This window comes from Notothenia coriiceps, unplaced genomic scaffold (assembly GCF_000735185.1).
Source record: "Notothenia coriiceps isolate Sejong01 unplaced genomic scaffold, NC01 NC01_scaffold00005561, whole genome shotgun sequence".
NCBI lineage: Eukaryota > Metazoa > Chordata > Actinopteri > Perciformes > Nototheniidae > Notothenia > Notothenia coriiceps.
The window spans coordinates 27,764-42,364 of record NW_011338262.1 but is presented as its reverse complement, the minus strand read 5'-3'; the positions used below and the strand labels follow the sequence as shown (position 1 = coordinate 42,364).

Genomic DNA, 14,601 nt, shown 5'->3' with positions numbered 1-14,601 from the left:
AAACAAAAGGCTTAGGAACTTAACACTAAAACAGCTATAAGACTAGATGCTCTCCCTATAGATAGAGCAGTGAGATCAGATGTAAGATGACAGACAGAAATGTGAAAGAAAAGGAGGAGAAAACAGCGGGGCGTCGTCTCCTCAGGTGTCGGGTGGGAACAGGGGGAATGGGGTGCAGAAGATAAATATTGGGAGCTGTGAGAGAGACGAGCAGGAGGAGAAGCTCAAGATGGCTTCCCCCTGCAGATGTTGACAGAAAACACATGGGAGGAGAACAAAGGAGATATGGCTCCCCTGCAGGTGGGAAGAGCTCGGATTGAGAGATGGAGGCGAAGGAGAGCAACGGGGGAATAGATAAGACAAGACGAAGATATGGGATGATGAAGAGGAGAGAGCAGGAAGGGATGTGTGTTTACATTTATTTTTGGGAGGCATATATCAGCAACTCGAGAATATATTTACACTTTTAAGGAAATGCCATCACAGCATATGAGACCCTGGCGTCTTCAGAAATCTCTGCTTTACAAAAGGCTGTTTCGAATAACACAACAATACATTTTAAAGGACTTTTATTTTCATAATGAAATGAGAACTCCAGCATGTTACCCTTCTGACTACTTGGTGTTGATATAGGAGATTTGAAATGGTTTCCACTTAACTTGCTTTGACTTAATAATACACAATGCATTTTGCACGTAACACCTTCAGGGGATAAAACCCTCATATCTTTAAAGACACCTAAAACAGGTTGTAGTCCTGAAGGCTAATGTCAATGCTACCAAACACTCAAATGTAACCAGGAGCGGACTGGCCATCGGGACATTCTGGACGAATTGCGATGGGCCGGTACTGAAGTGGGCCGGTCGGATAAGTCACTAGCACCCTCCCCCCCCCCGTCGACAATTTACAAGCGGTATTTACTTGCGGCACCGAGGTGGGCCGGTCGGATAAATCACCAGCACCCCACACCGTTGACAATTTACTAGCGGTAATTAGTTGCGGTACCGAGGTGGGCCGGCGGTACCGAAGTGGGCCGGTCGAGAGTCCCGGGCTGATTTGTAGTCCCGCCCCTGAATGTAACCGTTGCTGCTCATTAGTTAGCTTGTTGCCTTTTCAGGTGAATCTATATATATTGTTTGTACTGTTATTACCTTATGCTCCCCATGTAAAGATCACAAACACGTAACAACTATCGGACGATAACGTAATTTTCCCTCCAAAAAACACGAGGTTCAAACTGTAAAACAAATATTCCACTCCGCTAAAGGTAGAAAAACAAATCCCACAACATTACTCGGCCCTTTTCATTTGTCACGTCACATTCGAGCATTCAAAAATAAAATGCAATTTTGTGCACCATTTTAAATGTGATTAAGATGAACAATGGTGTTATAATTACTTGTACACATTCTGAATATGGCTCAACACTCAAAGCAGCCCTAATGACAATTGATAACAGATTGAATTGGATATCTGATGTCTTATATTTTATATTGCGTCGTCGTATTGGACCAATACTGACAGTAAATATCAGTTTGATGTTCTGCTAAGCGCCCCGACAAACATTCCTGATGTCATCTTGCAATATACTCATTTATATAAATAGTTATCAGCGCAATAAAACAAATTTAATTGTGTCTTAATTTACATTATTTTATTTAATATCTGTTCGTGTACATATCATATTCTATTGACATGTATATAGACTTTTTACACTTTTTATTTTGTATTTTATTCTATATGTTGCAGGAGCTCAGGTCAGAATAATTTCATTGCCATTTCTACACTGTAGCTTTGTGCCTAAGACAATAACACCTTTGAATCCCTGGACCAGAACTTTTGGGAAAATGAGTAACATACTTGAGCATGGAGTAGATTATACTCATTGTAGGCTTAGCTATTATGTTTTTACTTGAAACACATGGAGGCAGGAAGTACTGAGAGACTCCTTCACAGCTTGCTCATTGTTCCCTCACCACCCTCACCACATTTGTAAAAAAATCGTCTCTCTGTACGCATCCTGTTCGAACCCCTCTGTTCACTCCCCTCCCCTCGTATGGACAGCGTTTCTCAGCTTCCATTGTTGTCTAATTAGCCGTACAGTGTGCAGATAATAGGGAGAGCTGCATACCTTGGACAGCCTGAGTGCGCTGCCAGGATGCCCACAATACTCTCCGCTGTGCCCAAAGCTTTGCCTGATCGCTGCCAGGGAGGAGACTGGCATGGGAACATGAGGGAAAGACTGGCACAGGTATACAGACAGTGACACGCACTTTAAAGCTGCGCCAGCATACATAACATGCCAGGGCTTCTCCTGTCAGATGATCTGTGTGTGTGTGTGTGTGTGTGTGTGTGTGTGTGTGTGTGTGTGTGTGTGTGTGTGTGTGTGTGTGTGTGTGTGTGTGTGTGTGTGTGTGTGTGTGTGTGTGTGTGTGTGTGTGTGTGTGTGTGTGTGTGTGTGTGTGTGTGTGTGTGTGTGTGTGTGTGTGTGTGTGTGTGTGTGCATTCAGTTGTCTGCTTGTGTGTGCGTCTGTGTGTGTGCATTCAGGGTGTGTGTGTGTGTGCGTGTATCTGTGTGTGTGTGTGTGTGCGTGCATCTGTGTGTGTGTCTGTGTGTGTGTGTGTGTGTGTGTGTGTGTGTGTGTGTGTGTGTGTGTGTGTGTGCGTGTGTGCATTCAGGTGTGTGCGTGTATGCATTCAGTTGTCTGCTTGTGTGTGCGTCTGTGTGTGTGCATTCAGGTGTGTGTGTGTGTGTGTGTGTGTGTGTGTGTGTGTGTGTGTGTGTGTGTGTGTGTGTGTGTGTGTGTGTGTGTGTGTGTGTGTGTGTGTGTGCATAGATGCAGGTGTGCATGTGTGCATTCAGGTGTTTGTTTGTGTGTGCGTGTGTGTGCGTCTGTGTGTGTGCATTCAGGTGTGTGTGTGTGTGTGCGTGCATCTGTGTGTGTGTGTGTGTGTGTGTGTGTGTGTGTGTGTGTGTGTGTGTGTGTGTGTGTGTGTGTGATAAGCCCTGTGCTCCTGTGTTTGCTGAGGGAACATGTGTGTCAGTGTGATAACAAAGCATCTCTGCAGCGGGGTGAAGACCAGGATGTAGTTTTTTCATCCCATCAAACGCATTCGCAATGTTAACACAAACACCAAACATTCCCAGAATGCACTGGTGGGGGGTTTTTTCTTCTTTGAGAGCTGGAAATCAGTTCTTCAAAAGGATTTTATTCTCCTGGTGGGATTGAATTAGAGAAAAAGACATCAAAGGCTGAATATGTTATAATTAATCCTTTTTAAATAATGAAATTATGTACGTTTCTCTTGAAAAACAAAAAAAAAGTAAAATAATTAACTTTTAATATCGTAAATGTAACGTTTTTAAATGTTTCTTTGATTTTTTTACTAAATGTGGTGACTTACAGACTAAAATAGTGTTTTTTAGTCACATTGCATACCTCAAATCGCAACGCTTTAAAAACACAGTAATGAAAAACCTTGAGAAACTATTTTTGTTTCTTTATCTCATATTTTTCAGATTTACAAAATATCTTATTCTGCTCATTTCAGATATGACCATTTCCTGAACTAATGTAAATGCAGCCACATTGCTTGAAGTTTTTTTTCCATTATATAGCTGATTGTATCTCCAACAGTCGGCCTTACAGCGAGTATATTTCACACTAACACAGATAAGACTAAATGTCAAAATGTAATCCATCACAGATTGGCGAATACACCTGCATTAAACCGTACCTGATAAACATAATCCAACAGATTAGTCAAAGCACAGCAGCTAAGTATCATTGTTGTAACTGTTACACAATTATCATAAGGAAATAGACTATATCATTGAATTGTTCGTCAGTTATTCCTTTGTAAGGAGTCTGGATGTCGAACTGTTTTCACAACCTGGACTAAATGTTGTGAATGTGAGCGCTAACAGGACGACAAAACACACAGGTTTTAACCCCCCTCACTTTCTTGATTTGTATTCCTTGCTGCATCTTAGGGATGTCCCGATCACCTTTTTTTGCTCCCGATCCGATTCCGATCATTTGATTTTGACAATTTGCCGATACCGATTTTTCCCGATCTGATCTTTATGCAATGCATTAAGAGAAAAAAAAGCATTCAAAAAAAGCATTCAAGTTGTCCCTTAAGGTTATTTTTTTTAATTTAAATTGGATATTCTATCCAACATGGATATAGCTTCTTTCTTTCACAGCAGCATTGGATCAGTTCAGTTGTGCAGCATTGGATCAAAACAAAATAAAGCTTATCAGTACTCGTTAGCTTACTGCTACAATTAGACACTGCGCCCTGCCCACTCTGTTGCCAGATTTCAGAGAAATAAGCAACCAGGTCTATGAAAACAAGCCCCAAAGAAGCAACACATACATGATGTTCTGTAATTTGAAACCAAAACTAAGGCCTCAGGATGACTTTAAGACTTGAACATGGTCATTTTTGTTTTGTAACATTGAATACAAAATTTAAAAAAAAGTATTTAAAAAAAAACATTAAAAAAAACAACAATCCCGATCCCTGATTTTTTCCCTCCCGATTCCGATCTTTTGAAAATCACGTGATCGGCTCCGATCCCCGATCACCTGATCGGATCGGGACATCTCTACTGCACCTGACATGATGTTATATACAGTTTATATATAGTGTGTGAATATAAGTGTCAAAGCAATATGCTGCGGAAATCAATGTTCCTGCTACCTGCCATCTACACCTTTTATTCCTGTATGGAAGGTGTCCCCTCGGTCCTGAGAGGCGAGACAGTGCAGCTGACAGGAGACAAACAGCTGCTCATTGTGTTGAGTTTCTAAATTGGGGTTATTTTAGACCTGAGTTTGGTGTAGACAGATTTTAAAAAAACACGTGTCAAACTGATGTGTTTTTCCTTTAAGTCACGAAACATTTCCCAGGACAGTGAGGGCAGAATGTATTCATATTAAAGTAGCATTATGTATAAATGTGTCTGTTGATTGTGTATATATAGGTGTGTTTTTATATTTCTATATATATTTGTATTTTGTATTCCTCGGGATTGTGGGAAGCGTTATTTCGATCTCTCTGTCTGTACACGCAAACTGAAAGATTAACGACAAAGTTCCCTTTGACTTTGAAAGGGACAAAGTGAATAATAAAAGCCCTCTGCAGTTGTTGAGTGATGAAGCTGACAATCTCCTTTTTTTCTCAACTCCCCTTCTCCATCTTTCTCCCCCATTTGTCTCTCGTCTTTCCCCCATTCTCCCTCCTCCTCCTCCTCCTCCTCTTCCTCCCTCAGTTGGTCCCCATATTGGTCGTTATTGTGGCCCGACGTCCCCGGGCCGTGTGATCTCGTACACCGGCATCCTGTCCATGACCATCACCACGGACAACGCCATCGCCAGAGAGGGGTTCTCCGCCAACTACACCATCCGAGAGAGGATCCTCCCCCCGGGACACGAAGATGAGGGTGAGCATATGGAGGAAGAGTGATGATGAGGAAGAGGATTTGAAGGGTGGGGGGGGGGAGTGATGGGGAGGGTATACATGTCATCTGGAGAACTGGTGGATTTTAAAACCTTTTTTCAACATCAGAATCAGAATCAGGTTTATAACCAGGTAGGTTTACACGTACAATGAATTTGACTTGGTGTCATGGTGCATACTGTACATAAAAGTACAACAAAAATGAAAAACACAGATGGAGAACGAGAAAAATATTAAAAATAATACAAATATAGTAAAATATTATGTATTTTTATGCCTTTTACAGTATGAAATAATGCCCATAGCAACAGTTGGTATGCATTTTAAAGCCATTTTTTCACACATGTAATCAGCTGTGAGTTATTTTGATTCTGATTTAAAGCAAGAGGAAGACGTGATGTCCGACCCATACTAAATATTATGTTAAATTAACAATCATTAAAGCTTGAAAACATTCAAATCCTCACATTTGTTGCGATTTGGTTTGGCAATTATAATGGTTTCGAGTCCATTTACTCTACGCTTCATTTCAACAAATTGACTCAAAACCACTATGTGTACCACTTACCCATTACATGTATTCTTCCTCCCCCCCTGTCACAGTTAATTTCAGTATTTGTAAAGTTAATTCTCTGCATTTAAGGACACAACAGTGTGAATGTAGTCTTATCACATAGCAGTAACAGTTGTGATAAAAACTGCTTATCATTTCACCTCCTTTGAACTCTTTTTGAACAAGTCACACACAACGATGGTTTCATAAAGAGTTTCTCATGCTTGGTGATAGATATCTTATTCTAGCGTTGTGTTTGTTCTTGTCCACATGTCCTCTTAAAAAAGGACTGTGGTTTATCGGTTTACGTTGCAGGAAGGCCTGTAGAGAGTTAAGTTATGCTATCCGTATGGTGCGTGCCCTCTTAACCTCAACCCCACTCGCCCCTGTTTAGGAATGTGAGTGTGTGAAGAAAGGTGAGTTTACGTAAGGTCCCTCGTTACGTAACATGAGCGCCTTGGGAGAAATGAACGTAAAACCTCTAGTTTTGCTTCTGTAAACTGATATTTAACAACTAAAAGTCTGTAGATTTGTTTATATGTTGAGTTTGAGTCAGGATGATATCCTTTTTCTGACGATTTACAACTGCACACATTGGTCAGTGAAGCTCCGTAAATCTTTGTTCTCACTTTGTTTTCAGTGAATTATTCTAATAGACAAGGAACACAGGATTTTGAAAATGGTCAAAAACGACACAAACGGCTTCGATAATATCCTGTTATTGAGAAATGTGGATCACCTCCTGGATCATTCAGTAGATGTAGAGTAGAGCTTTCAATTATCAAATGATATTAATCAGCAAATGGAGTTCCATGTTGACTGGTTCAAATATCCATCAAATAAGAAACAAAAACGTTGACAGAGAAGACTTTGTTTCAGGTGAAGAGGTGCATAATGTAAAGCCTTATTTAACCTTTTAATTTGAGGAATAATGTGTTTGAATTGAAATGTCCACACCAACTTCAATACTAAATAAAATGTAAGAAACATCTGTTGCTTTATGCTAGAGTTAAAAACAAAATCCATTACATTGAATACATCAGAATCAAGATGGTTGGTCTTTATGGAGGGGTAGCCTTAATCTGCCAAAGAAGGTTGGAAAACGTATATCCCAAGCTTGGTCTTCATCCCTTGGGATTCTCAGAAAGAACCTCCATTGAAGCAGGATCTTTGCTAACAGCCTCTAAAGAACCAAACCCTGACATCCTGCAGTGGATTTATGGTTTTCTCTTGCTGTGCCTCGGGGCCATCACCTTTAGAAATGGCCTCCAGCCAGCAGGCCTTTGATCAGCTGAACGATCAGCGGGGGCGTCTTTCTTTCACGTCCTTTCTGTCTTTTGGGATGGTGAGGTGGAGGTTTGTTCCCTAGCCTGCTGTGAGGGAGACTTTGAGGCTTGTCTCATGAATGGAAATGAGGAAAGAGCAAAAATAAATGTGTCTAGGTTGGAGGCAATGAGAACGCTCTGAGTGATTTCTGTACTAAATTCCTGCATTCGCTTATAATGTTGCAAACAAACCTTTTCCCTTATTTATTTTTAGAACGTGGAATGATGTAAGGGTGTTTGTGTCCGTCTGACAGACCTAGTGTCTCCAGACTGGCCACACACACACACACACACACACACACACACACACACACACACACACACACACACACACACACACACACACACACACACACACACACACACACACACACACACACGTTTCCTTTTGTTGCCCCGTCCTTCTTCCTGCCCCACGCTCCCCTACTGTGAGAGTGGACAGTGTAGCAACAGAAGACACTGACATGTAGTTTGAGTTTCTCCAAATGCTGTTTTGAAACTGTTTTGTAAACCCACAGGATTGTCCAATGTTCTCAATCCATTCTTTAGTTTGAATGAGAACATTAGCTAAATTAGAGCTTTCTCTGCTAACGCCTTCAGTAGCAGTGTGTGCCTTTGTGTGTGTATGTGTGTGTGTGTGTGTGTGTGTGTGTGTGTGTGTGTGTGTGTGTGTGTGTGTGTGTGTGTGTGGGTGTGTCTGTGTTGTACAGACATAATAAAAACATCCTGCCTAAGCTAAAATAATTAGTTGATCCACAGGAAATTAATTCACAACTATTTTTAATAACCGGATAATCCCTTAAAGTCGTTAATCAAGTAACAAATATCTTCATCTATCCTTCCTAATGTGAAGATTCAGTGTTTTTGTTTGGTTTAATAACATCGCACATTGATTTAATTTCAGCTTGGGTCTTTGTTAGGAAAGAAAACAGGAAACAATTAGATTTTAATTTAGGGTCTGAGAGGCTGATGTGATTGCCTCAAAGTTATTTTGACAACAACATATTCTTTGTTATTATTAGATGGATGGATGGATGGTAGGTAGGTAGGTAGGTAGGTAGGTAGGTAGGTAGGTAGGTAGGTAGGTAGGTAGGTAGGTAGGTAGGTAGGTAGGTAGGTAGGTAGGTAGGTAGGTAGGTAGGTAGGTAGGTACTTTATGGAGAAATGTTTGCATTGCAGCAGCATAAAAAACAAGGCAATGTACATAAGAGAAATGAAGATACTAGAAATAAACAGTTTAAAATATATACATACATGAGGAAAATATACATGTGGAAATACACATTTCCATTAACAAATATAAGGTAGGATATTATTGTGCAGGAAGTTGTTCAGTCCAGTTATTAGTTTGTCATCATAAACGCCATTCATCAGTATGTTGTTTTTTAAATTAAAGTGACAGAATTAGCTGTTTTTTAAGTAAGTTTTAAATCCAAACATCTGCATGTTGAGAACTTGTGTGAATGTATGAATGCTTTAAGAACTCTAGGGTGCTTCGTCACCACACAGTGTTTTTTAGTACCACCCAAGGAGCAGTTTGACTCCTTTATGACCGCCCGCCCAGCAGGGAGCAGGACAGAGACTTCACAGTGTCTGGGTGACTCTCCGGTCACAATGCTCTCTTGTTTTTCTGCCCGAGTCAGAGACAAAACAAGCTTTTCTCTCAGATTTATGACTGTCGTTTGAGAGGTTTCCCTCAGAGTCGCTTAGATGTTGTATTCAGCCATTAGCAATCGCAATGTGGAGAGCAACATACCAACATTTAGCTCATCTAATGATGCATGAAATAAAATGATTTAAACTCATTAAACAGGTGATTCTGATGATAAACAATTCCCTTTATGATCCGCATTTGGAATAATAACAACAGTTTATTCATACGTAGCTTGTGATATTTTGGACTGACTTCCCCCTATTTTGTGTTACGGAATTTTATTTTAAAAGTATTTCTGGTATTTCAAGACACAAGAAGACCACCTTATTAATCTAAGAAAGGTACAAGTAATGAGTGGTGTGTTATTTTATGTCATTTACTATGACATAGACCCATTTGCAGGATCACTTGATTTCAACGAGTTGTTACTTGTTCCACACTGATACTAAAAATAGAAAGTCAATAAAATATATATATAAGATATGTTTTCAACCCATATTTTCTAGCCCAGCGGTTCCCAACCTGTTTCAACTCAGGGGCCCACTTACAACACGGAGGCTAAATAAAGTTCTGATTGGTCGATTCAGAACATGTGACACGAAATCCAGTTGTAGAGACCGCTGTCAAGGACTGTTGCTAAGGAGGATTAAGAAAGAGAAAGGAAAGGAGTTTCAAATAAAAAAGAAATCTTAAAAGTGAAAATGTTTCCACACAAATCATAATGTTTTGCAAATGTATTTCAGGTTGGGAACGGCTGCTCTAGCCATCACATAGAGTCAGTGGTTCTGTACAAATATATTTAAGAAATCCCTTGTAGGACTCTCTCGTTGTACTCGTTGTTAATGGACTTCTTCTGTCTGTGGCAGACTTCGCCTGCATGGAGCCGCTGGGCATGGAGTCGGGGGAGATCACCTCGGAGCAGATCAGCGCCTCGTCGCAGTATAACTCCAACTGGTCCCCCGAACGCTCGCGGCTGAACTACGAGGAGAACGGCTGGACGCCCTCTGATGACACCGTCAGGGAGTGGGTGCAGGTCAGTGACATTCGGCTCTTTTAGAAGTCGAGGGATCCCTTTTTCCCAAATATTTTCATTTGAGAAGAAGCATACAAGTGTAAGCAATAGTGCAGAAGTCTTTGGGGTGGAAATCATGCTTCCCTTTTCAAAGTCAAAGTCAACTTTATTGTCAAGAATGTGTTATACATACAGAAAATTTGAAATACCGTTTCTCGCAGTCCCACAGTGTGACATATATAAAAAGATACTCAAAGGGCCTGGATAAAAGGGGTATGAAAACTAAGTAATGAGTAGTAATAAGTACTGGGTAATAAATATATTTAAAACACAAAAACACAACCAACAGAAACATGAATGTGACATTAGGGAAAGTTTTCCTTAAAGCAAAACAAATCATGTTCGAAGTACAGNTTTAACATTTGTTTCTATATGTTTCTAGTTATTGTGCTTTTTATCATATTTTTAATTATTGTTTATTATTTTACTCCCATTGTGTTATTTTATATTGTATTTATTCCCTGTACAGCACTTTGGTCAACTGATGCTGTTTTAAATGATACAATATAAAATAACACAATGGGAGTAAAATAATAAACAATAATTAAAAATATGATAAAAAGCACAATAACTAGAAACATATAGAAACAAATGTTAAAATGTTATGTTCAACTAGTATTAAAGATTACAAGGTACACACACACACTTTTATTGTGTTACGCTCTTTTCTCCCTGCCTGGGTTTGTCTAACTTTCATTAAAAGTGTAAATATATTCTCTTGTTGTTGATAAGTAACCTCCCAAAACCAAGTGTTTCTCCTCACCTGCAGGGAAGCCGTCCCAGATCTCCAGCCAGTCGTATCGGCAGAGCGCGCCCGGCGGCGGCGTGGTGTCGGGCTCCATGTCGAAGCTGTCGAACTCCACCACGATCTCAGACATCTGGGGGGCGAAGATCATGAAGGTGCAGTCCAGGTTGTTGGGGTACTTCTCGGGGAAGCCCGGTGTCTTGATGACGCCTCGGGGAGCCGTAAAGTTCCTGGAACATTCTGGACCTGCGAGGACAGAAGACATCGAAGAGTTTTTAAAAGTGTCAGGACGTGTTTGGACAGAGTGATTAATTCTCTCCTGGACTGAGGTGTGAACTCTCGAGGGTCGCTGTTCACACATCACTTGCACTTTAAATGACTCTCTGCAAAATGAGATGGTAGTGAAAGCCGAGACCCTGACTGATTGATTCTGTTCAATATATTGTCTGTTTTATTGACATTTTAGTCTTTCCTGCTGCAAAAAACGTTTTGGAAATGCACATAAAACCTTACGTTTTTCACCATTTTGGTGTCTAAAACTTTGACCTGTCAACTTTTACAACTTCACTAGAAGAGATTTATGTCGCCTGAGTCCTTGTGAGTCAAAAGTAAAACTAGATTTTCTCCAAAACAACAAGGACAATTCTGGGAAAAATCTTTAAATTAGATTATAGAGTTCTATTTCTTTTTGTACAAACAAAGACATGAAATAAGAAAGACTGGATCCAGATGAACTTACTTTTTTTGTAAAAATGTTATAATAAATGTATTTAAACATGTTCTTATTGTGTTTATGTATGCTCCGAATACACCCACTCCAATTCCTTGTATGTGTGAAACTACTTGGCAAAACACCTGATTCTAATTCTGATAAATAAACAATATTGCTTAAAAAATGGCTGATTTGTAAAATGGAAAAAGACCAAAAGGTAATCTGTAAGTGCTGGAAACAGATTGTCTTTTAACATAAGTTACATGTTATTGACCAAACTCATGTAACCTCCAGGCAATCAGACAAACAGGGGCATTATTGTTGGAGCCGTCTGTGTCTGTGTTGTGACTGGAAGGGGGGGGGTTTATTGACAGTCCAGAGTCCAGACACTGAGAGGCTGTTTACAGACAACAAACAATGACATCCACACACAGACAGACAGACAGACAGACAGACAGACAGACAGACAGACAGACAGACAGACAGACAGACAGACAGACAGACAGACACACACACACACACACACACACACACACACACACACACACACACACACACACACACACACACACACACACACACACACACACACACCCCGATTAGCTCATTAGACGAGTGCACACACACGTTACCTACATAGTCATTCAACCACAACATCATAATTTCTGTGAGAAGTCAAATATCTGAGCTTTCATTTAATTTGGATTTAACCGTGTTATCTCAGGTTTAACACTTATATAATAAGGGTTTTATAAATTAACTTACACAACAGGAAATCCACACAAACGATATCCTGTTGTTTTGCACCTTTTGGACGTTGATATTTCATTTCTCACACTTGCATTCATGCATTTTGCACGTAACACCTTCAGGTGATAAAACCCTCATCTGTGTTGTGTTTACGTATCTCAGCTTTTTATATTCATCTCACCATTGTTTCCGAATGGTGTGAGGTTGTTGTGTTAAATCATGAACAACGCATTCATTCCTGTTGATGTTAAACGAGTAAAGACTTGAATTCTAAAGATATATAACGAGGTATATTTCTGCCAGATTTACTTCTTCACTTGGTTTTCCTAACAAGGAACACATTTGTTTTTGCTCTAACGTTCACGCATTTGGACATAAGCTAAGTTAACGTATTGATCTTCATGTTCTGAGATTTCCATGCATGAATCTGCAACAAAGAAAGCCAGCGTTTTGAAGCATGGATGTTTGCAGGGTTGCCATGGAGCTCATGTGTACCATGTTGGCACTGTGGGACTTTGATCATGATGTAACACAAGCACAGAGAGCATTACGCAAGAGAGACTTTGTAGATAATGTCTTTCAGTTCCAACACAAACACAAAACAACAAAACATCGACTGTAGTTGCAGAAAGCCTAACACTTCCTAGAAAGCATCCCATGCTCCAGTAAGTCGTAAGACGGTTTCATAAAGCCCTTTCAAAATCAATCATTTTAAAATCAACAAAACCCCAACAACAAACAGAGCAGCAGCTGTTATGTCATTGTCGGTTTTCTGTTTTCTCCACAGTAACATCCACGCAGTTGATGTGGAAAATCTCTGTGTCGGCTCGCATCAGTCACCTTTCCGCTGGCAGTTCACACCTCGCTCGTTGTAAAGTGACAAGAGCGAGGTTTACGAGACGGAGACTGATCTCTGTGGGTGGAAGACGACACGAGGGTCAAGCATCCCTCTGAGGCACGAGCTGTGTGTGTGTGTGTGTGTGTGTGTGCGTGCGTGCGTGCGTGCGTGTGGTGAAGCTATTAACGTGTGTCCAGGCAGGGTGACAGCCATGCACATCTGAGCATGCCTGTAGAATGCATGAAATACACACACACACACCACACACACACACCACACACACACACACACACACACACCACACACACCACACACACACACTTGGAGTGGACCCCCTGCTGTTGACACAGGGTGGTGTCATTAAAAGTGGCGACATGATGAATTGATTTGGAGGGATATGAGGCAGGCTTCTGATTCCTGCCTCAGCTGGCACACTTTCCAATGTGTTGTTGTGTATCTATGTGTCTCTGTGTGTGTGTGTGTGTTGTGTGTGTGTGTGTAGTGTGTGTGTGTGTGTGTGTGTGTGTGTGTGTGTGTGTCAAATGTACAGATGGGTTGGATGTAAATCTACTCGCTCAAGAGAAAGTCTATGTGCTATGTATTCAACGGTCACGAATGAATGTGATTTCACAGCACCAAAAATTCCTTGAAAACTCGATTTTTTCACTTTTCTGTGCTATAAAGTGATGATGTGAGAATTTGAACCTCATGGGCCACTGTAGGATGTTTTGTTGTGCCTCTCCCCAGCTGACTCTTTTCAAAGTGTTGTGACGGGAGCAACAGATCACCTTTTAGATCTGCAGACAAGCCTTTGAGAAGTGGAATAAATGGCTTGATCTAAATAAACTGCTGCCACAACAATATGTGAACCATCAGAGCCTGAATACCAAGAGCATAACTCATAAATATAGATCATAAAAGGTAAATATTTTTTAATCAAATCCTAGCATCATAAAATATGGAATTCCTTTGCGGTGGCTGAATTGTCTAACAAAAGTCAATTTGATTGTAATAAATCTGCACCAAAGCCCCCAAATAATCACTTTCTTGGTGAAACAAAGAACATCATTGCGTCTTCAAAAGGGAAAGTTGTTGGCCTCCCAAAAAAATACGAAGCAAGCGCCAAAAGTTCACATGGCACGTGGCCGACAGATGCAAATGCAAAAACACAAATGTGCAAAACACACGCAAATGAAAGAAACATCTCACAAACTTCACAAAAGCATGCGCAGCGTTAGAAAAAGACGTTTTTACAAACTCAACGAAACACGTGAACCATTACTAAAAGCGATGCATAAACGAAAATCTGCAAATGCAAAACCTGCAAGAAGCTCAAAATCACAAATCTGACAAGTATCAATAATAAATGTGAAAATAAAAAGTGACAATTATAAAAGTGACGCACACAGCAGGAACGAGCATTTTGTTAAGGTTCAGGATTCATATAATCATCATACCTTTCTCTCTTGGCAGTGATAGCCTG

General features: G+C 40.4%; 2 protein-coding genes across 2 annotated transcripts in view; one reads left to right on the top strand and one right to left on the bottom strand.

Annotated features, from left to right (window-relative positions):
• The first annotated feature begins 291 nt into the window (after positions 1 to 291).
• LOC104943016 (neuropilin-1-like) lies at positions 292 to 10,058 on the top strand. Its single transcript, XM_010768336.1, has 3 exons — positions 292 to 300; positions 5,282 to 5,452; positions 9,868 to 10,058. The coding sequence occupies exons 2-3, from the start codon at positions 5,356 to 5,358 to the stop codon at positions 10,056 to 10,058; spliced, it is 288 nt and encodes a 95-aa protein (XP_010766638.1). The 5' UTR covers positions 292 to 300; positions 5,282 to 5,355.
• Positions 10,059 to 10,089: 31 nt separating this feature from the next.
• LOC104943015 (neuropilin-1a-like) overlaps positions 10,090 to 14,601 on the bottom strand; it is a 29,207-nt gene continuing 24,695 nt past the window's right edge. Inside the window, exons 4-5 of the mRNA XM_010768335.1 lie at positions 10,837 to 11,064; positions 10,090 to 10,157 (exon numbers count right to left, since the gene is read on the bottom strand). Coding sequence (XP_010766637.1) covers positions 10,090 to 10,157; positions 10,837 to 11,064 — 296 coding nt within the window. The remainder of the gene's footprint in view (positions 10,158 to 10,836; positions 11,065 to 14,601) is intronic.

What these genes read in the sequence shown, in the direction of transcription:
- LOC104943016 (XM_010768336.1), top strand. Translation starts at nt 5,356, where the DNA reads ATGACCATCACCACGGACAACGCCATCGCCAGAGAGGGGTTCTCCGCC. An exon ending in CCCGGGACACGAAGATGAGG is followed by an intron (nt 5,453 to 9,867) that starts GTGAGCATATGG and finishes TGTCTGTGGCAG; the next exon opens with ACTTCGCCTGCATGGAGCCG.